Source organism: Arabidopsis lyrata (assembly GCF_000004255.2).
Source record: "Arabidopsis lyrata subsp. lyrata unplaced genomic scaffold ARALYscaffold_1, whole genome shotgun sequence".
Classification (NCBI taxonomy): domain Eukaryota; kingdom Viridiplantae; phylum Streptophyta; class Magnoliopsida; order Brassicales; family Brassicaceae; genus Arabidopsis; species Arabidopsis lyrata.
The window spans coordinates 17,635,625-17,663,162 of record NW_003302555.1 but is presented as its reverse complement, the minus strand read 5'-3'; the positions used below and the strand labels follow the sequence as shown (position 1 = coordinate 17,663,162).

At 31.3% G+C, this 27,538-nt stretch overlaps 2 protein-coding genes and 1 long non-coding RNA gene across 4 annotated transcripts; 1 reads left to right on the top strand and 2 right to left on the bottom strand.

The window, feature by feature from the left end:
- The first annotated feature begins 5,046 nt into the window (after positions 1 to 5,046).
- On the top strand, positions 5,047 to 7,458 carry LOC9327269. 2 transcript variants are annotated; one of them, XM_021014634.1, is made up of 6 exons: positions 5,047 to 5,152; positions 5,236 to 5,361; positions 5,606 to 5,679; positions 6,352 to 6,481; positions 6,572 to 6,856; positions 6,945 to 7,458. In XM_021014634.1, the coding sequence occupies exons 2-6, from the start codon at positions 5,236 to 5,238 to the stop codon at positions 7,188 to 7,190; spliced, it is 861 nt and encodes a 286-aa protein (XP_020870293.1). In that variant the 5' UTR covers positions 5,047 to 5,152; the 3' UTR covers positions 7,191 to 7,458. The 2 variants fall into 2 exon arrangements, with proteins under 2 accessions (XP_020870293.1, XP_020870292.1); XM_021014633.1 differs by having other exon boundaries at positions 5,054 to 5,152; positions 5,233 to 5,361.
- Positions 7,459 to 20,220: 12,762 nt separating this feature from the next.
- Positions 20,221 to 20,991, bottom strand: LOC110224618. The gene has a single exon (XM_021010940.1). The coding sequence runs from the start codon at positions 20,889 to 20,891 to the stop codon at positions 20,556 to 20,558; it is 336 nt and encodes a 111-aa protein (XP_020866599.1). The 5' UTR covers positions 20,892 to 20,991; the 3' UTR covers positions 20,221 to 20,555.
- Positions 20,992 to 22,326: 1,335 nt separating this feature from the next.
- On the bottom strand, positions 22,327 to 23,596 carry LOC110224690. Its single transcript, XR_002329187.1, has 3 exons — positions 23,532 to 23,596; positions 22,751 to 22,830; positions 22,327 to 22,662 (listed from the first exon to the last, which is right to left on the bottom strand). It is a non-coding gene; the product is annotated as an uncharacterized LOC110224690 (long non-coding RNA).
- Between the last annotated feature and the right edge of the window lie 3,942 nt (positions 23,597 to 27,538).

Below are 27,538 nucleotides of genomic sequence, written 5' to 3'. Positions count from 1 at the left end.
TTGTTGAGCCAAATTAGTGTTTCAGTTGTACTCACTTATCCCCTATATATTAATTGAGAAACATTTTTAAAAAATAAACTTTACTTTCACATGTGATTAACGAAAATGACATGCTGACATGTCACGTTTACAGAGCTTCTCAACCCATTTAATTAATTGTCCATCCTTTACTAAAATTTTTACTTCAATTTGCCATTAGTATTACAAACACTTATTTTACTCATTAATTAATCCAAAATTTAATTTAAAAAATGCTCTTAACGTAGAAAGACACTTAACATGTTCTTATTTCAATCAATTAATTAAAATAAATTATATTTAACATATGCAATTAAGAGTTACTAATCTTCACAAGATGAAACACCTAACATTTTGTGTATCAATTAACATTATAACTATACATGTTTTTATTATATATACGTTACAATTATCTCTTATCTTATAGAATCCATTATGACTTTCAGTTCATATATAATCAAAGGCATTCCGTTTAACATAAAATAATTGTCAATGCATATTCCACTATATCATACGAAATTAATGTTTTAATCTTATTTAATGTTACAAATTTTTCCAATATTAACTTTTTAATAATCTTTATCTTTATATGAATCAAAATTTTGTGTAAAAATATACATGTTATACCACAATCTACTACTCTTTCCGCCCACCCAAAATTTGAAATCTATATCATATACATGAAATTAAATATGAATTATCATTAAGATCCTTTAAACCAATTGTATATGTAAATTCTTAATTAAGTTTTGTAGTTTTTAATATTCCTCCATTTATGGAAAATCTAAACAAAGTTACTAACTGAAATGAATTTAATGGTATACAATAAAAATTTTCTATAGGCGATAATCTAAGAAGTATAATCTCGACATATGTGCACATTTATTAGAATTTTTATGAGTATATCCTGTAAGAATATCCTCATTAATTTAACAACCAAAATATATTTAAAAAGATGAATATTGAATATCTCTTTTAAATTTGTAATCGATTTAAAAAGATGAAATCCACTATACTATATTCAAAATTTGGAATCTAACAATATTTGATAATTGATCGGTAATTTAAATTCTTCCACTGATTATGGTATTTGCTAATTATAACTAAGTTAATAACCGAATTTGTAATTACCTCAAAACGTGTATATGGACTTATATAATTTTACCATGTTCTATTATATAAATTTTACCTCACAAAAACATATTGAGATATATAAATTGACTTATCCAAAAAAAATCCTAACAAAAGATACATAACCATTAAAAAAATTTAATTTAGAAATATACATGTAAAAGAATAAATTTTGAATACTTAATATGAAATATCGATTATAATGAAGCATTTTATGATTGAGGTCACGAAACGTAAAATATATAAATTTAATTATTAAAAACATAAAAGACATATTTGCCATAAATAATAATATTTCATCAATACTTTGTCCACCGCATAAAATGTTTTTCCCACGCTTAAGTATTTTACGGGTGAAAAGACATAGTCATAAACAAAATATTTACAAATTTAAATAGAACAACTTATTTTTTAACTTTATGTTCTGTTTTATACAAACGGATCTTGGATTTCAAATAATAATTTTACCTAAAATAATTTTACTTGATTCGTTTCATCCCGCACATAGTGCGGGTTTTTATCTAGTAAATATATAAATGGTATGTTTAACTATAGAGTAAACAATAAAAAAAAACTCATGAGATCGTGACACGTGTTAGATTTTTCGATATGAAATTTTGACATGTGTCAAATAAAATTTTCCTTTAAAAAAAAAAGAAAGTAAAAAGATAATTATAAATTTAAACAGTTTTAAAATGTAAAAAGCTAATAATAAGAAATTGTACATATATTTCCATAAGAGTTTTTGCCATCTAGCAAACAAAAATTTTGTTTTTAAGAGATAATTATAACAAAATTATAAAGGTAAACAGTTTAAAAAATATAAAAAGATTATAATAAGAAAACTATACATATATATAAGAAATTTATATGTATATTTCCATAAAATTAAAATTAGAAAATTATGCTAAACGTTTTATTTATAAGTTACTAACTGTACAAGAAAAAGATTTAAAATTAGAAAAAAATTAAGAAAATTGCACAATCAGTTATTAATCCTATAAGAAAAAGATAGTAAATAGTCACATTTATATATACAAATAGATTGTCTCATATGTTCTCATCAGGCAAACTAATTTCTTAACGATGTTATATCATATCAATTATAAAAAAATATTTCGAATCACGATGTTTTTCTAAAAATAGCATGTGATATTCAGATCTAATGAATATATGGTAATTGAGGCAAATTAATAATTATGAACGGCGATAGACATAAACTAGAGTTATTGTCAGAGAGACTTGGTCTAATGTCGGAGGAGATAAAGAAGGTGGAGTAATAAGAGAAGTTGGAAAAAGAGGATAAGAGGTGGTAATAGTGGTGTTGATGCTGGTGGTGGCGGCGGTAAATATTGATAAAAGTGGTGACTCGTAATTAGCGAGATTCAGTATTGATGGTGCTGGTGATTGTGATAGTAGTGAGATTCAATTGTGGTGGTAGGTCAGAGTAGTGAGTTTTGATAGTGATGCCCGACGAATCCGAGAAATAGAGATACGGGAAAAAATAAATAAATATATGGTGGTGAAGAAATCCGACAGAGGGAGAGAAGAAGAAATAAAGAGGAGTTCGAGCAAAAAGAAGAGAAATCTAATGAGAGATATATAGAGATTTGAGAATTAAAAAGAATAAGAAATGAAGAAATTGGTAATATAGGCCTAAAATGACAGAAGCCATGTAGCAAATAGATGATGTTTAGTCTGATATTGTATATTTTCTAATGTTTTATATTGTGTATTATGCTAATAAATCTATATTTAGAAATAATTATGCTGTATTTTCTAAATATATATGTTTATAAAATTTTAGTTAAGCTTATAAAAATAAAATAAAAATATTAAGAATGATAATTGCGATCGGCAACCCGTGCAATGCACAGGTCCATATCTAGTATATATATATATATATATATATATATTTCCTTTAATAAACATCCTATAACGTTACAAGACGATTTATCCATAAGGAACTTGCAAAACTAAAAAAAAACATATAAAAAAGAAAAATATTTTAAAAATTACATTTTAGATTTTCTTATTTATTTTCTCTATACCAAGATCCTATGAACTAGGCCTGGGCATTCGGGTCCGCGTGTCGGGTTCGGGTAAAACCCGATCGGGTTCGGGTATGTCGGGTATGGTAATATAGGACCCAATAGGGTAAACTCGAAACATCGGTTCGGTTTCGGTTCGGGTATGGTCGGGTTCGGGTCGGTTTGGGTATCAGATTTGAGAACCGGTAAAAACCCGAAAATATCGGTTCTTGCTTGTTTCGGGTCGGGTTCGGGTATTTTCTACCCGTTTACACTGTGGAATACATTTTTTACACTGTGGTTCTGTTACACTGTAATTGAATAGAATAAAACCTAAAACATTCAAATACAAATGTCTTAAACATCCAATTCCAATCATCCAAATATAAAGAGTTAAAGTCTTAAAGACATAAAATGCATAGAACATATCCATGAAACACATGATTCAAATCCAAGAAAAAAAAGACAAGTTGACAAGCCTAAAACCCGAAGTAGAAAACTGGAGATGGAAACACATTACACATTCATGAAAACTAGAAGTAGATAATCTCACTTTCCTTGACCAACCCGCATGAACCTATACAAGTAAAACAAATGTCAGAAATCAGAATGCAATCTCACTCTTACATAATCTATGTATCTCACTTAGTTCGGGTATGACTAACCTTTGTAGACCTACTCAAATTCACCAACTCAAATTCAACTTTGCCACTTAAATTAAAAGAAAAAAAAGAAGAAGAAAGATCATGAACATAAAGAAAAAATACCATCACATCTTCACGGTCTCTGTTTTATCATCAACACAAGTAAGAGAAATTCATCATGTACCATAAGAGATACTTGCTTGAACTTGACAGGAGATCTCTTGTACAAAACAAAGCAAAGAAATTCAACAAAGAAGTGGCTTTCTCAACTGTAACCTAGAGACAGAGCTACCAAGTTTCAGGTTTCAATGAAACGGATCATAAGGGCATAAAGGCCGACGGTGGAGAAGTGACCAGAGACGGTGTCGACCATGTGGGGGTCTTCGTTTGAGTTTCCAGGTTTGAATCGGAAATGAAAATTGTGGTAAATTATGATTGATAAAGGAGAGAGTAGAGATCTAGGGTTCTAGAATCGAGCAAAGGGAAGAAGCTAAATAGTCAAAAGGTTAATCGGGTTAGAGACTAAACCTAAGGGCATTTAAGCGGATCGGGTTTTCGGTTTACACTATCGGGTATCGGGTAAAACCCGAACCCGACCCGATACCCACGGGTAAGCAATTATAGAACCCAACAGTGTAAAACTCACATACCCGTACCCGCCCCGAACCGGTTTTTTCGGGTCGGGTCCGGTTCGGGTACTCGGGTACGGGTTTTTTGCCCAGGCCTACTATGAACATTACAAGATAATTTACGTACACACAACAAACCCACAAAGTTAAAACTTTAATTATATTTTTAAAATCAACATTTTAGAAATTCTTTACGCTTGGAATTGAGGTTGTTACATAATCCAAGATTCCAAGTAATTAATAAAAGAAAAAAAAAAAAACGTCAACGTATCTTTATCTTAAAGGGTAATTTGTTGAAGAATATCCCATGTGTACAAAACAACCATATATTTGAAAACAAATCAAAATAAGTAAAACCGGCTACAGTAAGTAATCCTCCAACTAAAACCGCCACCTGTCCAATCCGATCACATGCCAATAGAATAATATAAAGTATTTTTATTTTCAAAAAGTATCCAATAAGATCAAAGGCGGTACTTGATTCAAATATTCCACCAGTAAGAATACAGAGACAGAGCGATAATCCTCTGTGTCACAGTCTATATTAATAATAAAAAATATATATACACAGAGAATTAAAAATCCATTTTTTACAAAGTTTTTTGAAATAGAAGAAGAGTAGCTACCACTCCACTCTTTTCTTCTCTCTCTCTCTATATACATCGCCATTGTTATTGCATTCGAAGCTTTTATAGAAGAAGTAATCTCTCTTTTTTCTCTATTTCTCTGTATTACTTTCTTTTTTTTGGAGGTTTTGTTGATTTTTTTTTGGTGGAGAAAAAGATGGAGAAAAACACACCGGTGAGGAAACCACACATGTCGACGGCGGATCTATTGACTTGGCCGGAGAATCAACCGTTTGAGTCTCCCGCCGCCGTAGCTTCTCGCTCCGCCGCTAGATCGCACCAGGTAACGTACTAATTAATTTCGCGATCTACGGATATTATTAATTTTGTTAATTTGAAATTGGGAGAAACAATCTCAGCCGTTGAATAAAATGTTTAAATTAATTTCGTTTTTGTAAATTTGATTCTTTCTGATTATTCATTTTTGAAATTTGGGGAAATGACCTCAGCCGTTTGATTGATTAATCTAAACTAATTTTTTTTAATTTTGCGATCTACGAATTTGAAATTGGTGGAATTAATCTCAGCCGTCGGATGGAATCAGCAAAGTTGTATTTGGAGGACAAGTTACTGATGAAGAAGTTGAGAGCTTGAACAAGAGGTGAGTCAGAGATCTGACGATTTTATTTTTTATTTACGAATTTTAGAAAATATTAATCAGGTAAAAAAACAAAACGGTACGATAATTAATAAATGCGAAACAACAAATAAAGTACGAAGAATCTGTCAATTTGTTACCAGATGATCCTGTCGTTAGTTTGGACCGACCCTATAGAATGTTTTTTTTTTTTTGTTTGGTAGGAAAGAGTTTAATTGCCATAATTAATGTCCTTAATTATGAAGCATATTTGGTATCTCTTCAATTTAATTTCCCTTTTTGATGATCTTCGTATCGTTCACGCTTCTCTAATTTTGTCTTTTTATTCCTTTTTTGGTAATAATACAGTCTAATTGTGATTTAAAACCCAAAATTTGTTTTCTTTGCCATTTAATTGTTACTTTGATACAGTTTGGGTCAAATTTTGTTGTTAATGTTTTGGTCATGACTTTGATCGTAGGAAGCCTTGTTAATTGATTCAATCTCCAATAAATCTCTGGTTATTTCTGGTTTAGATTGGTTATTGTACTCGGTTTAAGTTCTATCTAGTACACATTTTTACATTTAATGATACCCTTGAGAGAATCTGAAAGTTACTATGACATGTATAAGATAGATTTGGGTAAGTTTTGTTGTTAATGTTTTGGTTATGTAACCCAAAATCCTGTTTTGTAGGAAGCCTTGTTCAAATTACAAGATGAAAGAGATCACAGGGAGTGGAATTTTCTCAGTTTATGAAGAAAATGATGATTCTGAGTTAGGAAGTGCTAATCCGGCGACTAATGGCAAATCAAGAACATTCCAGGTTTGTTTATTTTGTCTATGCTTCTTCTTGAGAGAATTGAATACATTTTGTAGTTTGTTTTGATCACTTTGTGTGTTTGGATTGTTTTAGCAACCACCAGCAGCAATTGTGAGTCACATTTCATTTGGGGAAGAAGAGATTGTTACACCGAAGAAGCCAGCAACGGTGCCAGAAGTGGCGAAGCAACGTGAGCTCAGTGGTACATTGGAGTATCAGTCTGATGCTAAGCTTAATAAGCAATTCTCAGATGCTAAGTGTAAGGAACTAAGTGGTCATAACATCTTTGCACCACCACCTGAGATAAAAGCTCGTCCTACTGTTCGTGCTTTGGCTTATAAAGACAACTTCGACTTGGGAGAATCCGATACCAAACCCGTAAAACGCCTCTCTAAACTTCTACTTACTCATATTAGAATGTCTCTACTCATTATTGTCAATCACACCAATGTACTAATTCTTGCAGGATGGGGAACTGAAGACGGCCAAAAAGATTCCGGATAGGAAATTCATGGATTTGTCGGGAAACAACGTATTCAAAGGCGATGCTACGTCTCCCTCTTCAGCCACGGCTGAGAAGCTTCTAAGCACAGCGAAGTTGAAGGAGATAAGTGGCAATGACATATTTGCAGATGCAAAGGCTCAGTCTCGTGACTACTTTGGCGGCGTTCGTAAACCACCGGGCGGAGAAAGCAGCATTGCATTGGTCTAAACCCACTCTACCAATAATAATTATATAGCCCAAGATTAAAATTCTCTACAAAAACTTAGAAGGTTCTAACTATTTATCTTCATTAATAGATAATGTACTTTTGGATGTTTTTTTATTTCTATGTTTCCGGATTTGTGTGATTGAATGGTTATGAAATGATCGAGATAGGCAAAATCGATGGGAGATTGTTACCGGAAAGCTAATCTGGTCTCTTTGGACTTTGTGGAGTTTATTTGTTTTTGTGAGTTCAGACTTTAATTATGACTCATTGTTTGGGTCTGTCTCTGCATTTGTTGGGTACTTGATTGATTCTATTGATTATTTTGGGGCTAATCTGTTATTTAAGAAAAAAGATTGTAGACCGTTTCTGCAAAAGCTGTCTTACACGTTTGGTGCAGTGGGTAGGACTGAGAGCAGATACATAAGATTGGGAAGTCTGTTTCTTTTTTGGAAAGGAACCTTTGGCCCTGGTCTGTCCCAAATGAGAAATATATGTATATAATGACATTTTGAAAAATTTTGTTGCTTTAATAATTCTGTATTTTATGAAAATTACTTTGTTGTATCTTTTTAGTATGGAGTAGTATTTCATAGGGAGTCAAACTTAAACTGCACAAAATTAAAACTGGGTATGGAAAGCAAAACTTTGGAAATGCGGGTAAATATTTCAAAAGTGTAATTTTTTTTTTTTTGAAATGTTAAATTTGTTAATCAACAAAAGAAAAAAAATACAAAGACTTTGGGATATCTTGGTTTGATTTGGAACTAGTTAGGGAACCAAAATCAAAACCTTACAAAAAAGATTAAAAGGGTGGCTGAAAATCAAAAGAGAAAGAGAGAGAGTAGTGGTTACTAAACTCTGTTTTCGACAATACATATCTAGTACTACTTATTAAATAGTTCAACTAAAAATAATTTATATCACTCTTCAAATTTCTTAGGGTTAAGTGAATAAAATTTTGAGAAATTTTGGTAAATGGCAAGATTTTAAACATTAAATAGTTATACACTAAACTATTTCCATGTGAATTACTATACAAGTTAATCTAAATTTAAATTTATTACATGAACGTTAAAAATACGGTCGAAATCATGCATATGATGTTTTTTTTTTTTTGTCAACCACACATTAATTAATAAATAGCTCCTTGATTGGTTGCCCAATTAGGAGGAGAAGTGTTTACAAAAGAAACTTCAGAAAGTAAAAGTCTAGAAGAACGGGCTAAACAGTCCGCTTTAACTTTACATAAACGAGAAATAAGAGAAAGCGAGAACAAGGGAAAGTAGACATGGAGCAAACCAAACTCATCTAGCAGGTTGGAGAAAACGGGCCAATCTTCAGGTGACTGTATCATCGAGACTAACTCCGAACAATCTGTTTCAAACACCTGACAATCTATCCTTCTTGAAAGGATATTCTTCATAGCCCAAATTAAAGCTTCCATCTCCGAATGAAGGGGGGAGGGACATCTCCGAAGGCACTTTGCACCGAGCAGAATTGTTTGGTCGATTCCTTGAAAACACCACCATCCTATACCCATAGTTGGATCCGAATATTTCCAAGAACCATCAATTCGACATCTTATTGATTGAACTGGGTTTTCCAGAACTTTCGTAGTAGAGATAGTTTCGACCGTTTCCAATTGAGCTTCTTCCCACATTAATTTAACGACATTAGTGAACCGTTAACAACATGTTGATTAGGATTTCTTCCTCCACATCAAAATTTATGATTGATTGATTGATTCAGGTAAAAACAGTTCAATAAATTTGTCAAAAGTTTGTGTAAACTTGAAGTTTTAAAAATACTTATAAAAATCGATTCTTATTATTTTATAAGGTTTGAAGAAGTTTTTTCAAATTTTATAAGAATTTATAAAGATGTTTAAAAAAATCTCAAATCATATCTTTTCCTCTAAACAAAGTCTTCTCAAACTCATAAAAACTTATACTAGAACTGCAAAATTTCAAATATCATGAAGCAAAACAAATTTGATTGATTGAATCACGTCAAAAAATAACTTCAATAAATTTGGTGAAGATTTTTGTAAATTTAATAATTTGAGTATATCAATGATATTGATTTATTGTTATGTGAGCATTATAATGATGCTTAGGTTGCTGAGATTTGCAACCTAGATTACTTTATGGCTACTATTCCACATTTGCGTAGAAATATATGAGAGTGTGATTAATTTTATCTTGACTATTGTTTCATAACAGCCATATGCATTATTATTGTAAACATTAATTTCCTATAAAGTAAAATCTTAAGTTAAAAGTTTATTTTGCTTGTTTCATACTTGGATTTCCTATATTACATTGTTGTTGCATGATGACATAACTCGAACTCCTTTAAATGTTCTTCGAAGTGCATCTATTTCAAATTTTGTAAATTATAAAATTTAGTGGGTATTTAAACGGATATTAGAAAACTTAATAATTTTTAAGGTTTTATAAGTGTGCTTATAAATATTAAAACTGTATTTTAATAAGATTTGATAAATGGGCATTATAGTTTTGTTTTACAAAGTTTTCGAAAGACTTGTAAAACTCAATTTTTTTTTAATTTCATAAGGTTTGAAAAAGTTTTATAAAATTTATAAAGTTGTTTATAAAAATCTCAAACCATATCCTCTTTCTCTAAATGAAATAGTCTTCTCAACTCTCAAATTCTTACACTAAAACTGCAAAAATTTAAAGAACGTAAAGCAAAAAAAATTTAATTGATTGAATCATGTAAAAAAATCAGTTCAACAAATTTGTTGAAGATTTGTGTAAATTTGAATCTTTTATATTGATAATGTTACTTATGTAGTATATCAATGGTATCGCGTTGATGTTATGTGAGCATTACGAGGATGCTTTAGAAAAATGATAATTCAAATTTTACTTGTTTGATGGATAACCACATGAGAAATATGGGCAAAGATAAGATTTTTCCTAAAGAACCTATCAACGTATATGAATTAAATCTTTGTTAGTGTTACTAATGCAATATATCAATGATATTTCTTTGCTCTTATATGAGCATTACGATGATGCTTAGAAAAAATGATAATTCAAACTTTACTTGTTTGATGATAATCACATGAGAAATATGGGTAGAGATATGATTTTTCCTAAAGAACTTATCAACAGTGTCGCTCACACTATATAAAAAGGACATACTGCAAACCAATATATCGAACTGACATGACAAAGGTTTGGAAAAGATATGGACAATTTTTTTCAAAGAGATAAATAGTGTATGTTATATTCTATGAACATATGGCTAAAACTTTTCTATTCTATGAACATATCACTAATACTTTTCTATTCTATGAACGTATGGCTGCTACTATTCTATTCTATGAATGTATGGTTGATACTGTTATATTCTTTGAACGTATGCATAATACTGTTCTATTCTATGAACATATGGTTGATATTGTTCTATTTTATGAACGTATGGATGTCTGAGAACGTTCTAGTGAGGGTATTTTGGGTATTTTTAGTCTATGTTTGTTTGTCCTAGGTTTTTTTTTGTTATTGTATGTATTTGTTGTAGTCGCTTCTCTGAATTATCGAACATGGAGAGGTAGAGCGAGACATTGAGAGAACGTGTAACTCCTGAATTTCTTTGATCTTAGTGAAATCTAGAGCAGCAGAAAGTGGATGTAGCTCTCACATTGAAGGTGAACGACTATAAATGTTGTCTGCACTTTACTTTTTGCTTTAATTTGTGTTCTTGAAGACGAATTTGATCCGTAATTCTTAACAAATACTAGTAAAAATCTTCTAAAGAGTCATCACTAAAAATTTTCATATTCAGTTCAATAAAAAAAGTTTCAGTAGGAACCATTACCAAGTGAAGAAGACAACAGAAAAATATAGTCAAAGTATATATCGATAGAAAGTGAATCTATACCTTACAAAGAAATCAAAAGGAGCTAGTATCTATAAGATCTTTAGTTTTTTGTAAGGAGGAAAGAAAAAAAGAAAATCCAAAAAGATTATATAAAAGAAAAAAATTACTAGCTACCAAAGTCATAATTATGGAGAAGACCAATAATTGTATCACGTTTTCTAATTTAGAGTCTTTTCTTTGAAAAATAAATTATTGATATGATAGATGAAAGAAGTGACTAAATTGATAAAACAAATACAACAGAAAAATATAATATTATGTGTTTAACCTATTTTAAAAAACCCCCAAAAATGATCGAAAAAAGAAGTGACAAAAATAAAGATTATGGTTTCGAATGGTAAAAGCAGTTCAAGCATTGTAGATCATGTAGAAAATGCCGGACATGTGCAGATCATGTAGGACAAGTGCAGATCATGCAGATCAAGCAGTTCAAATATGATTTCGAATTGTGAAAGCGGTTCAACATGTGCTGATCAAATTATTAAATAATACAAAGTATTTTAGTTTATTGTTGATTTTATTCTATATAATTTTATAATATATTATAGTATGTATAAATAAAATTATATAAAACTAAAATATATTAATCTATTAAATAATAATAAAATATTAAACATAAAATATCCAAATACAATACATAAGAGTAAAAAAAGAAGACAATACATAAGCAAAAACAAATTAAATTTAATGAAAAATATTTTGATTTGCCCATAACATATCAACAATATTTTTTCTTATATTTACCATATGATTTCCATGAGGTATACCACCTCTCTCCATGTCATCTAGATCATTCTCAGAATTTACGTTGCTGGTAAGCACACTGTCATATAAGAAATATCTTTGGAGATTAACAGTTTTACATTTTGTTTATTAATACACAAACAATTAAAATTATAAGAATTATTTTATATATTTAAATAAAATTTAAAAATTTATTTATAATAAAATAACATACATAAAGTTGATTTACTAATTTGTTTAGTTTCTATATAAAATCTTGAAGAAAAAATTTGGATATAAATATAAACTACACAATCATAAAAAATTATAAAAGATAACTTTATACTACACAAAAATAAATAAATGCTATAATATTTACATTATATTACATTGTAAACAAAAAAAACAAGCAACGTAAAAAGCAAGAGGGAGAGCAAAATAGTCATCTTTTTTGTAGTGTGAGTGTAATGTATGAACAAAAGAGTTTTTGTTCTTTTATAGAAGAAAAAGGATACTATTTAATTTTTTTATATATAAAAATATATGGACTACCGTTGAACCACTTCCACTAGCGTATGAGAGAGAACTGTCTCATTTGGCTTGCATTCATCACAAAAAGACAAAAAAGTTATATGTATGCAGTCAGCCCACTTTTTAACCTTTTTTTTGCTGATTAGTAAGTCAAAGACAGTTTATCTGTCCCACAACTTGAACTGCCAAATATCTGAAGCAACATTCAAAGTCTATGGCTTCGAATGGTAAAAGCAGTTCAAGCGTTGCAGATCATGCAGATCTTGCAGAAGATGCAGGATAAGTGCAAAACATGCAGAACATGTAGGACAAGTGTATTAACACTTAAGAATGAAGTGTAGAATTCTCATTAATTGTAAAGTTCAGTACATCAGAGTATTTATATGTACAACAGAGTAAAGAATAGATTTAAGCTAAAGGAAACTTAATATCTATTTTGACTATACTCTATATATCTCAATATACCCCCTCAAGCCGAATCATCTGAAGGTGTGAAGAGGCTTGAAACCGATAATCGGCTGAGAAGAGAGTAGAAAGGTCCTGGATGTAATGGCTTCGTCAAAATGTCTGCAAGTTGATTCCCTGTGTTGACATGTAAAACTTTCATGAAGCCATTTTTGACCTGATCCCGCGTAGTATGACAATCATGTTCCACATGTTTGGTTCTTTCATGGAAAACGGGATTGTTAGCAATGTATGTTGCGGATTTGTTATCACAGAAGAGCTTCGGAGAGGATTCAACTGTAATGTGTAGATCCTTCAACATTTTACTCAACCATAGCAATTCCTTTGTAGTCAGTGCCATGCTTCTATACTCTGCTTCAGTGCTACTACCACTACTAACATCCTGTTTCTTGGATTTCCAAGAGATCAAAGAAGTACCAAGAAACACACACATACCAGAAGTAGACCGTCTTGTATCTAGGCAAGTACCCCAGTCTGCATCTGCGAATCCATTCAAGCAAATTTCTGTGTTGACAGAGTAAAAGAGGCCTTGACCTGGATTGTTCTTGAGATACTTCAAAATTTGATATGCTGCTTGGAGATGAACATCAGTGGGACAAGATAAGAATTGGCTGAGGCGATGGACAGCATATGTTATGTCAGGCCTAGTGATGCACAAGTATAACAATCTCCCAATAAGTTCTCTGTAAGGTGTACCATTCTCCAGCAGTGTACCAGTGTCCTTTGTGTATGGTATCTTTGGATCCATAGGAACAGACTTGGGTTTACACCCTAACAAGCCAAAGTCAGCTAACAAATCCAAGCAATACTTCCTTTGACTAACTGATATTCCCTCTGAACTTCTAGCAATCTCAAGTCCTAAGAAAATTTTTTCTTCTCCTAAATCCTTTGTCTTAAACTGCTTTGCAAGAGTAATCTTGACATTCTTGACAGCCTCATCACTATTACTGACGATTAATATATCATCAACATAGACTAGGAGAGCAATAAGGGACATACCAGTAACCTTGACAAACATCGTGTCATCAGCATGAGATTGGATAAAACCATCATCAAATAGAGCCTTCGAAAGACACTTATACCATTGGCGTGAGGCTTGTTTCAAGCCATAGATCGATTTATGTAGCCTGTAGACAGCATTAGGAGGTAAGTAACCATTAGCAGGAGTATAACCCTGTGGTAAACTCATGTATATTTCCTCTTCCAAGTCACTGTGTAGAAAAGCAGTAGTGATATCCATTTGTGACAAGCTCCATCCCTTTCTAGCTGCCAAACCAAGTAGAAGTTTAACACTTGCCAACTTTGCTACTGGGGAGAATGTTTCAAAATAATCCACTCCTTCTTGTTGTGTGAATCCTTTGGCAACCAATCTCGCTTTATATCTCTCTATAGAGCCATCTGCATTGTATTTAATGGTATACACCCATTTACAGCCAACCACATTCTTTCCTGCAGGTAAAGATACTATACTCCATGTTTTGTTAACTTCCATAGAATCAAGTTCCACATCCATTGCCTTTGTCCATTTAAGAGAAGCTATAGCTTGTTTAAAAGTTTTTGGTTCTGTCTCTATTGAAATGGATAATATGAAATCTTGGTATGAAGGAGTAAATTTTGAGTAAGATAAGAAAGAAGAAAGAGGATAAGGAGTAGTAATGACCTTTTGTGGTGGAAGAGAAGAAGAATTTGTTTGAAGAAGAGCACAATGGTAGTCGGATAAGTAAGTAGGAGCTCTAGTCTGTCGTTTTGACCTGACAGGAGCTAATGAAACAGTGGTGGTCTCTGTTGTCACAGCTTCTGTAGAAATATTTGTGCTACTAGAGTGTGTTGGTGGAGTGATATGAGATGATGATGCATGTGCAGGTAGAGACAATGCAGAATCAATGACAGGTGGTGTTGAAACAGGGAGAATGCAATTACCAAAGATATCATTTGATGGTATAGAATGCATTTCAGTTTTAAAGGGAAACTCAGTTTCATGAAATATCACATTCCTAGATACAGAAACTTGATTAGTATCTAAATGCAACACCTTATAGCCTTTGTAACCTTAAGAGTATCCTAAAAACACACACTTGTCTGCTCTAGGACTAAATTTATGACGATCTTTCTGTAAAGTAGCAACATAACAAAGACAGCCAAATGATTTTAAAAAAGAATACTGAGGACTTTTCTTTGTTAACATTTCATATGGTGTTGAATTTTCTAGAATGAGAGAAGGTGTTCTGTTTATTAAGAAAACTGATGTTAAAATGCAGTCACTCCAATATGCTAATGGAACATTAGACTGAAACAATAATGCTCTTGCCACATTAAGTAAATGTTGATGTTTCCGTTCCACAACAGAATTCTGTTGTGGAGTATAAGGACAAGAGTACTGATGAACCATACCATGCTTACTAATGATTTCATTAAAAGCTAATTCAGGAGCATTATCAGTTCTTATAGCTTTAACATCTGCATTATATTGAGTTTTAACATGCTGTAAAAACGCTTGAAAATACTTTAAAACTTCACTTTTATTTCTTAGCATATAGATCCACGTTACACGGGTGTGATCATCAACAACAGTAAGAAAATACTTATAGCCTTCTACAGATTCAACAGAAAAAGGACCCCATCAAGATGAACAAGTTCAAAAGCGTTTTTAGATCTATTATTATGTGACTCAAAAGATAACCTTTTTTGTTTAGCTAATGGACAAATAGGACAGTGAGACTCTAAAATGACACTAGTTTTAGGCAAAGACAAAGTACCAGATAACACTTTTAACTTGTCAGAGGATGGGTGTCCAAGGCGTTGGTGCCAAAGATGTCCATCAACCGCCAAGGATCCAGAGAAATGAGACGCAGGAGATGGAGATGGAGAATCAAGCTTTAAAATGTAAAGATTATGCAGTAAGAATCCTCTACCAAGCATCAAGCCCTGAATAGACTCCTGGATAAAACAAAATTCAGGAAAGAAATGAGTTGATGCATTAGAATGTTTGAGAAGAGTACTGACAGAAATAAGGTTGAATTTGAATGATGGAACATGCAAGACATCATGTAAAACAAGCATATGTGATAGATGAATAGTGCCAGAGTGTGTGATAGGAACTCTAGCAGCATTTGGCAAAGAAACTGTAACATCAGAGACAGTAACAGTTTCATTAAAAAGTGTCAAGTCAGAGCAGACGTGACTGGTAGCTCTAGTATCAATTATCCAACTACCCTGTGGAAGATTAGAATAAAGGGTAGACAAACACTGATGTTGAAATGTGAGTTTATTGTTTTCAAATCTTAAAGAAGTGGATGGGAAGGGGTCATTACCAGAGAAAGAGACATTACCAGAACTTGATTGAGGATCCATAGCACCATTCTCTGTAATAGACGCAATTAATGGGGAAGGGACTTGATTCTCTGAAACTTGAGCATGAGTATTGAATTGTTGTATTAGTGATTGCATCTGTTCTTGATTCATCTGAGTAACATCCATATTTGCTGCATTCATTACAGATGGTACACAAGAAGAAGAACTAGATGAACCAGACACCACATTGGCAATAGCATGTGACTGAGGTCTGGTATTAGAGAACTGCGCTCTAGGCTGAAATGAGTTGAAAGACTGCATTTGTGGTCTTGATCCAAATTGAGACTGAGACTGAGACTGATATCCACCAGAACTTTTAAATCCTGGAATGTAACCTGGTGGATATCCATGTTTCTTGAAGCATTTCTGAATAACATGGCCAGTCTGACCACAATATGTACACACCGGTCTTGGAGCCCTTGGTCTGAAACCAGTCTGCATTGCAGCATAGACACTGTTATCAAGAGGACCCTGATAAACATTTGAGTTCTGATTCTGATTCTGACCAGTGTATACACTTCCATCATAACTTGGATAGTAGAATTGATTCTGAGTCACTGGAGATTCACCACCAATCATAGACTGACTGTGTGAAGCAGTATGAAAAACCACATTATCATTCTTATGCACTGGCTTGATATTCTTCTGACGTTCATCTTGAGTTACCATATTGAAAGCATCCTCAATAGTTGGAATAGGCTTTAACATCAATATATGTCTTCTTGTAGCCTCATAAGAATCATTTAAACCCATCAAAAACTTAGTTACCCTGCTTCTTTGTTGCAACTTTTCGCAAAGAGCAGCTGCATTACATTCACACTTACCACAAGTGCATAAAGGAATCTCAACATAATTTCTATATTCTTCCCATAGAGTAACCAACTCTGTATAATAAGCACTGACATCTAAAGCACCTTGTTGTATCACACTTAAGCGTTGCTCAATCTCATACACACGAGGGGCATCATCTTGTTTAAATCTTGATATTAGATTCTGCCATATGCCTTCAGCAGTAGATATGAACAATAAACTTTGACCAATTTTCTTTGAAACAGAGTTCATAAGCCATGTGGCTACCATATCATTGCAACGAGACCATGAATCATAATCACTATCATTTTCAGAAGGTTTGAGTATCGTACCATCGATGAATCCCAATTTGTTTCGAACATTAAGCGCCATACGTACTGATCGACGCCAAGAGTGAAAATCAGCACCCGTCGTAAGCCGATCTAAAACCAGAACCAACCCCGCATGATCGGAGGTATGAAGGAAGTAAGGATTAGCATATCGATCTATCAATTGATCATTCGCCATGATGTAACCAAGATTCTGAGTAAAATATAGAACAAGATCAATCGGATTCGATGTAATCCGATGCAAGAAACGAAGATATGAAAAAGAATCAAAGCGCGGAAGTAAGAATCTCCGGAAAAGTGAATTAGATGATCGCGAGAAAGAAAACGATGTGTTGATTATGTGATATACACATCGAGCTGAAAATGGAAGGAGATGATCGATGTGAACATAAGATGGATTGAAGAAGATGAAGATTAGACGATGAAGAAGATGATGAAAAAGATGGAAGATGATGGGAAATTTTCCAGTTATTCACTTTCCGGGAAAATCAACGAGAAAATCAATGAGAAAATGTTTAGTTGCTCTGATACCATATTAACACTTAAGAATGAAGTGTAGAATTCTCATTAATTGTAAAGTTCAGTACATCAGAGTATTTATATGTACAACAGAGTAAAGAATAGATTTAAGCTAAAGGAAACTTAATATCTATTTTGACTATACTCTATATATCTTAATAAATTGCAGATCATGCAGATCAAGCAGTTCAAATATGAGTTCTAATGGTGAAAGTTGTTCAACATGTGCAGATCAAATTATTAAATAATAAATAGTACACAATATAACTAAAAATTTATTAAGAACTACATATTGTTATAAACTTTACTAAAAAGGGGTTTTTGCAAAAATGGGAAAACGGCCATTTTCAACCCCAACTATTTGGGGGCGGGTTTTTCCAACCCAAACTAAGGCCCCCCGTCAATTTCTACCCAAACTCAAAACTAATTCAAATTCAAAACCTAAACTAATGAAATTTAGCCGATTTCAACACGACAGAAGACGGTGTTAGTTCGGGATTTAACGGCTGCTGAGTCAGCGATATCATGGCATTGACGTGGCGGAAAAGCGGCCATTTTCAACCCCAACTATTTGGGGGTGGGTTTTTCCAACCCAAACTATTTGGGGGCAGGAAAAAATAAAACGTCGTCGTTTTCACTGACGTGGCTTCTGGTCAATGAAAACGACGACGTTTTATTTTTTTCCCCTTCAAACAACGAAACGACGTCGTTTTAATTTTGGGGAAAAATTAAAATTAGGGTTCTTCATTTTCTCTCGAAACAGAAAAATGTTCGTCGATTTTATGAATTCACAGGCACTGTAAACGGAATCTGAAAGAAATGTAGCAATAGCAAGAAAAAGCAAAATTTGTTCCTGAATAGTTTGGTCTAGCAATTGTGTTCTGTTGGTGTCGGATCCCGCACCAATAGTCCGGGATGAACCAAAGATTGCCATGTAATCAAGGTAACGGCCCACGAAGGATAAAGCCCATTAGACCCGTGAGTCGGAGGAACAGTCGAAGTGGTTATCACCACAAGGAGAGTCCGAAGTGACTGCACCTCGACATAAGTCCGGAGTCGAAGTCACAGTTAAAGATTTTGTCTTTCTTCCTGCAGTGGAATCATTGTACAGACATTCTATCTGGAAACTTGTCTGAAATCAATTGTGTTTATAGTCTCGTGACCTGAATCATCATCACTACAATTCACAAAAATTTCAATCCGCATAACAATTCATGAACTCTAAAGCTATGGTACCACACTGCCATTCATTAAAATTTCAACTCGACACAAATGGAGACAATACCATATTGTTTTAGAAATCATACAACCCCAAGATCCATCACATGGTAAGTAATACACAGTCGGACTATCGAATGATAGATCACCTTCGATATATAAATAGTTTTTCTCTCACGACCCAACTACGTACAAGATTACATGAATATAGCAGCGGCTTGGGTTTTGAATTTAAATTAGTTTTGAGTTTGGGTAGAAATTGACGGGGGGTCTTAGTTTGGGTTGGAAAAACCCGCCCCCAAATAGTTGGAGTTGAAAATGGCCGTTTTTCCGCCACGTCAATGCCACGATATCGCTGACTCAGCAGCCATTAAATCTCGAGCTAACACTGTCTTCTGTCGTGTTGAAATCGGCTAATTTTCATTAGTTTAGGTTTTGAATTTGAATTAGTTTTGAGTTTGGGTAGAAATTGACGGGGGGTCTTAGTTTGGGTTGGAAAAACCCGCCCCCAAATAGTTGGGGTTGAAAATGGCCGTTTTCCCTTGCAAAAATGCCCCTTTTTCAATGCCACTTTTCAAAAATGCCCATTCTTTATAACTTTATAAAAAATGATCTTAAAAATATAAGATTTACCCAAATATGTATGTAACATTATTAAAACATACACAAACTACATTTTTATGTATCTAAAATCTTATAAATACTTTATAAATACTTTATAAATACCTTATAAATGCATTTTAAATACCTTTAAAAAGCTTTAAAATATCTTGTAAAACCTTTGAAAAACCTTAAAAATCCTTTAAAATAACTTGTAAAACCTTTAAAAACACTTTATAAAACCTTATAAATACTTGGATCGAGTCTTCAAGTAGTAGTTACAATCCATAAGTACCTTATAAACCTAATAAAACTTTATAAAAATTTCAGATTTAAAAAGGGGCATTTTTGAAAATGGACATCTAAAAGGGGCATTTTTGAAAAGGGGCACACCAAAAGGAGTATTTTTAACAATTTCCCTATTAAGGATACATATATAAAATACAGTTTTATTTTTAGTTTATTTTTTATTTTATTTTATATAATGTTATAATATATTATGCTATGTATAAATAAAATCATATAAAACTAAAATATATTAATCTATTAAATAATTTTAAATATTAAACATAAAATATCCAAATACAACACATAAGAGTGAAAAAAAGAAGACAATACATAAGCAAAAACAAATTAAATTTAATGGAAAGTATTTTGATTTGCCCATAACATATCAGCAATATTTTCTCTTATATTTGCCATATGATTTCCGTCAGGTATACTACCTCTCTCCATGTCATCAAGATCATTCTCAGAATTTACGTTGTTGATATTTGTATCTCCCATCACTTCAACAAAATCCTCATCAAAATAATTCGAAATTCTGATAAAATTATGTAATCCCATTGTAGCCGTTACCACTCTTTTTTGAACATCAATATCATATCTAAAAAATTCACAAAGAATCCTCTATTTTTTTTTCCAAACCCCAAATGTCCTCTCAATAACAGAACGTAGAGATGCATGACATCGATTAAACAACTCCTGTTTATTCCTAGGAGGAGGACCATTGTAAAACTGTGACATGTGATACCTAACAACTCCGTTCCGCGAAGATCTATAAGGTGCCAAAAAGCCTTGTTTATTTGGATACCCAGAATCAACTACATAATACTTGTCTCTTGGAGGCAAAGGAAATTCAGAATCATTATCTTGTGCCATCGTTAGAACTGCTGTATCGTGACACGATCCAGGTACTCCATTCCAAACATATGTAAACAACATATTTATATCACATATTGCCATGATATTAAACGATGTTCTATCGTGTCGATTCCAATATATTCTTTGTAGTTCAAGCTTCACCTTAACACATACATGAACTTCATCTATAGCTCCAACAAATCCACTGAAATATGGCCAATATCTTCTATCCATTTATAGTTTTTCAGGAATTCGACGTAGTTCTTGTCTTGTTGGAGTCTTGATATAATCACAAGCGAGTAACTCTGTCGCTCTAAGGACTTCAAAAAAATTCCGATTCAGTGTTTCTTGCGTTCGTCCAAATCGTAACCCAACATCTCTTTGAACTTCATTGTGTCCACATATCCGTAAAAACATGGCAACACTCTCTTCAATGCTAACATTCAATGTAGGTTGTAATCCATAACGTGTTTCCATTATGTCACATAATGATCTAAAACAATCAAGAGACATTCGTAGTAACTGAAGACAAGCATCACTATCTTCTTGTATTCGACGCCAAATATTTCTCCATCCCAACCCGCCATCTGTTTGAATTGGTCCTCTTTCAAAATTTCGATTGTAGTAACTCAATGACGGTTGAATTATTAACTCTTCAAATTGCTCATTTTTCAAATTCCATAATTCAATTCTCTCTTCATAATTTAGATTGTGTACACCTTGTGATCGCAATTGGCATATACGAAAAGCCTGAAATTTTTAAACACGAAACAAAAATAAACTAATGAGAAATAAAGTAAATCAACAGTACTAGTATGTTCTGACATTACAAAAATATAATGCAAAATAAAACATAAAGGAAACTAAAACACAAGCGTTATTGAACTAGTTCTCAGATGCTGAATCACTTTGATGAGTTTTATTTAAATTTAGTCCTCCTTCAGATCCCCAAATGTTGAATAATCCTCCTCGTCTTCGTGGTTTTGATGTCCTCGTCAAATGATTGTTTTCTACGACTTCCTCGTGAACAACTCCTGGTAGAAATTTGGGAGTTTCCTGCACCTCTTTGCGAACTACTTCCACGCCTTACTCCACCTCGTTGTTGAATTTGGATGGAGGAATCTGAAAAGGAGCAGCAGGTGACGAATTCTGATGCAAATTTTCACGGATGAACGCATTTAACTGACGTGTTTCATCATCAATGTTAACACGATACACCTCTTCATTTTCTTGTGTCTCAGGAACTTGACTGTCTTGCATATCACCATCATATGTTTCAAAGTATACATGACCTTCATCATTATCCAGACCATCATTGCTCAGCTGTTCTCTTCTTTGGTTCACAGAGAATTGAGGCTGCGAGTGTACGTCATATAATATGAAACATCGTTGCATCACATCCCAAAGCTCTGGCGGCTTTCGTTTAAATGATTTGACAATTTTACATACATGTTAATAAGATGATAAATTTTTTAGCTTATAAATCTTTTTTAAATTTTACTAAATTATATTTTGGTTATGAGAGACATTATAAATACTTACTTCACGCTCTTGCCACCATGAGTTAGATGCCGATATCACAGATGTAGTAGTATCAACCGAGATGCCCGTGGAATCTTTCATAAGATGCTTGTATTTCTTTTTAGTTGATCAAGTTTTTCTTTGAAGAACCGATAATTTGTATTAAGATTAAACTCGTTAAACTTGTCAACTATAAATTATATACCAAGGGGTGTAGGATAATTTAACTTGTTAAACCTGTCAACGATAAATTATATACCGATAATTTATAATTGCCCATGGCAATTGCTTGATCGTACAACTCAAGAAATATTATTTCTCGGTTAGGAGTCCACTTAAAATTATCTTCACTCTACAAATTATGAAAAATTTTAATTACTTTTTTATTTAAATTCTAATTACTTGAAAATTCAGAAAAAAATTATTTCTAACAAACATACCCGTGCTGATGTTTCTGTGGGAAGATTTAGATCTTCTTCTTCTGAAAAATTTGTGTTTTGTCGTCTATTCGACGCCATATCTACAATTAAAAAAATAATATAAGTAACACTAAAACAAATAATAATATACTAAATAATATGTTGTGTGACAATAAAAAAAAATATTATGTAAATATTACACATTTATGAAATATAAACAATGAAAGATAGAAATTTAGAGTTATCTACAATCAAACATAATTTACAAATTAATATGTATGAAATTATTATGCATATCTACATCATAAAAAGCATATCATTTTAAATATCATAATTTTGAATTATTCTATTTGTAAGCATATATAAAAATAAAAGTATCTATTAAAAATATATTAAAACTAAGTATATATTAAAAAAATAAGTATATTTTAAAGTATATACTAAAAATAAAATATTTATTAAACTAATACTAAATCAACTTATAAGAAGCAATATAAATTTAATTACTTTAAACTAACAAACTTCTTTTACTAGAATATTACAAACTAAAGATGTAGTAGTAAATTAGAAAGTTAAAAATAAATATTTGAAAAAAATAGATTGATGCATGAATCTATAAATGATTAAAAAAACATATATTTATGTTGTTTGGCTAATATTGTTCCCTACGATTCTACATCATATAAACGAAATTTTAATCTACATTATTGCATGAAAAAATAATAAATATTCATAACTAATGACATCAATAAATTTAACATAAACATCAAAACAAAATTAGGATAAAAAAATTAATGTATACCTGTAGATAAGGCTCCCTTTGATTTTCAACGTTGCTATTTCCACTTGAACCACTTCTTATAACACAGTCATGTAAGACATATGTTTTTAGATTAATATTTTTTACCAATTTTATTATTAATATGCAAATATTTAAAATTATAGGCATTATTTTTTTACAAGAAAACTCATCTATCTATTTAAATAAAATTTAAAAATTGATTTATACTAAAATAACATACATAAAGTTGATTTACTAATTTGTTTAATCTCTATATTTTAAAACCTTGAAGAAAAAATTAGGATAGAGATATAAACTACACAATTATAACAATTTATAAAATATATTTATACTATACATATATAAATAAATACTATAATATTTATTTTTAGTTTTGTAAAAAAAAAAAGTTACATTTTACAAAAAAAAAAGCAACGTAGAAGAAAGAAAGAGAGAAAGCAAGACACTCACCTTTTTGTAATGTGATGTAATGTGTGAAGTACAATAGAGTGTTTGTGTTTTTATAGAAGAAAGAGACTAATATTTATTTTGATTTTCGTTTTTTATTTATTAAAAATTGATGATCTGCTGTTGGACTACTTCAATTAACGTATGAGAGAGAATTCTCTAATTTGACATGCTTTTATCACAAAAAGACAAAAAAACATTTTTCTGCATGCAGACAGCCCACTTTTCTACTTTTTTTCCTGATTGTTAAATTAAATACAGTTCACCTGTCCCACAAGTTGGACTACCAAATTTCTGTCCTAACATTCAAAGCCTATATTAACAAAAGTCATCATTATGGAGAAGACCAATAGTTGAATCACGTTTTCCAATTCTCAATCTTTTTTAGAAAATAAATGATTGATATGATACATGAAAGAAGTGACTAAAAAAAAAGATAAAAATGTAATATTAATATGTTTAAATTATTACGAGACAAACAAATATAATTAATGTGAATAATAAAAAGTTAGATTTATAATTGATGTGATTGATAAGAAAAGACTTATAATTTCTCACAAAAAAATGATTGATTTGATAGTAGAAAGAAGTGACTAAAACATTACACACAAAAAATACAAGAAGAAAAAGAAAACACTAAAGTGTTCAATCTATAATAAAAAGAAACTTTATTTTTCGAGTTTTCATTTTCTTATAATCATTTGAAATTATATTAAAAATTAAATTCTATTAGAAAAAATCTTTTTTTTTATCGACCAAATCCATTAATATGGAAAGCCATAAAAAAACATAACAAGTAGTTTTGTTGATACCCAACAATCTGGACTTTACATACGAAAATTAATGATTAAAAAAATAGAGAAGATAGTTTTTTAATAAAGCCCAGATTTCGACAGGTGTGGAACGCATGTTTAGACAGAAAACAACAAAGATTGAAACTTCACTGTTCACCGTCTTCCGTCACAAGTTCCGTTCAATGCATAGTTATGATACATGACTAAGTTCAATAATAAGGAACAAAAAATAATAAAAGTTAAATAAAGGACATATGATTTCAAAAAAGTTTAATAATAAAATTTAAAAATAAATGAAGAAATGGATGAAACACTTGGACCACTACAAAAATGAGGGCTCCGAATGGAGAAAGCGTATCAGGCAGAGCGGATAAAGCGGATCAAGCGTATCAAGAGTATCAAAAGCGGATCAAACGTATCTGGCTGTACAAATGAGGATATAGTTCGAGCGCTTTAAATATGGACTTGAGTGGAAGGTTAAAAAAAAGAGATGCCACATTGGTTCGGGTGAACCGTACATGTATCCCCCATTCATTATTTTGATTATGTCATTGTGCGTTCTTTTTTTTTTAATGATTAAAAATGAATGAACCACTAGTGGTTCATAATATTGAAGAAAACTTGAGATCCGTTAGAAACAGTAGAAACACATCAGTTATCAAGCGTTTTTCTTATTCAAAAACAATTTTCTTGTTTTTTATAACTTTTTAGTATTAATATTAACTAATTATGCAATTTGAGTTATAACATATTATTTTAGATAGAAAAGTTTAGTCTTACCATTAATCTCTAACATCATTATGGGAATGATTAACTTTATTTTTTCTATCTAATATTAAATCTTTTTTCATTTTTAATTATAAATATAAAATAAAATTGTGTGACTTTATTGATGATTTTTTTTGGAATTGTAGACTATAATTAAGATGTTACAATATTTACATTTCATGTTATCATTTGTATTTTTTTTTGCAATGTTAGTACTTTTTTCTAAATCATTTTTTTATTTTTTAGTATTCAAATATTTTTTCTGGTATACTTGTTATCCGCTTTTACCATTCAAACAGATATATTAAAGCGTTCGAACCGCTAGAACCGTTTGATCCACACTTGTACCGCTAAAATCGCTTGATCCACACTTGTTCTGCTTGATCTGCTTGATCTGCTTGGTCCGCTCCGCTTGAAACGCTTTCTCCATTCGGAGTCTATGTGTTGAATGGTGAAAGTGGAGGTGGTGCACGTGAAGTAATTATATTATAAAAAATAGTAATTTTCAATAAAATATTTTTACATAAACAATACATACTAAAAACAATTATATTAAAATAAATTTGCAATGTTGGTTTAACATATTTTTGAACATGTGTTTAAAAAATACTATATATATATATATATATTTTAAACTAAGAGACGATTGGCGCAGAGACAAAAACGGGATAAAAAATTAAGCAAGAGATAATCAAATTTTTTTTTTTTGTCAAGGAAATCTGTTACAAATTTTTGATAAGAAAGCCTGCAATACAAAAGTATTACGAAAAAACCATGCACTGCGCGTAAGATAATGGGTTGACTTCGAGCACAAAAACATTTAATGCGTCTTTGGTGCAATGACATACAAAATTGACATGTATATACTCCCTCCGTTTCGTTTTAGTTGTCGCTTAAGGTTTTTTCACATAAATTAAAAAAAAGCATTAAATTTTCTGTTTTACCCTTTATTAATATATTTTATAAAAAATTTCATTGGCCAAAACATTAAAACAATAGGGATAAAACTGGAATTTTCACCAAACATTTGCATTAAAAACCTAAAACGACAACTATTATGAAACAAAATTTAAATCCTAAAACGACAACTAAACTGAAACGGAGGGAGTATTTATTAACGGTTACACCAACATTAATTGTTTCGTCCATAAATTTGGTACATATAATTGTATATTAACATCTAATAATGTAGTTATTACGTTGAGTCGATAGTTAGATCTTTGTTTTTTTTTTTAGTGTGTTAAATAAACAGTTTGATGACAATCAGAGGTGATCAAAATTTAAGTTAGAGAAATTTTAACACGGTACAAAAATATAAATTCAAAATTTTAACATTTATATACATGTGTATATATATATATACATACAGTGCGTTGAAAGTAATTAAAGTGTTAAGTCTTGGAGTCTATTTATACAAATAGAGTTCATTATTAACATTTGTATACATATAAACACGTATATAGAGTTTTATTAACATTTGTATACAAATAATCACGTTTATATACATATTATATAGTAAACAATATATAGAGCGTTATTACATATATGCATAAAAATGTATACATAAAGCGTTATTAACATATGAGAAAACATGCAACAAGAAAATGCAGATCCATAACTATATTTGGATAACAAATAAGATGGATGAATTTTAAAATACAGATCTAATAACAAAAGTAGATCTACATATCGAAAGTTAGAAGCTTCATTATTAACATTTGTATATATATAAACACATAGATAGATTTTTATTAACATTTATATAAATATAATCATATTTGTATACATATTACATAAATATAGTATACAATATATAGATGGTTATTTGTACATTTATGTGCATAAGAATATATACATAAAGCGTTATTAACATATGAAAAAATATGCAACAACAAAATGCAGATCCATAACTATATTTGGATAACAAAGAAGACGGATGAATTTTAAAATACAGAGCTAACAACAAAAATAGATCTACATATCGAAAGTTAGAGGGTT

Coding starts and splice junctions, on each gene's coding strand:
- LOC110224618 (XM_021010940.1), bottom strand. CDS start 20,891: ATGGCAATATGTGATATAAATATGTTGTTTACATATGTTTGGAATGGA.
- LOC9327269 (XM_021014634.1), top strand. CDS start 5,236: ATGGAGAAAAACACACCGGTGAGGAAACCACACATGTCGACGGCGGAT. Junction 5,680..6,351: donor GTTGAGAGCTTGAACAAGAG/GTGAGTCAGAGA, acceptor CCTGTTTTGTAG/GAAGCCTTGTTCAAATTACA. Junction 6,482..6,571: donor GCAAATCAAGAACATTCCAG/GTTTGTTTATTT, acceptor GGATTGTTTTAG/CAACCACCAGCAGCAATTGT.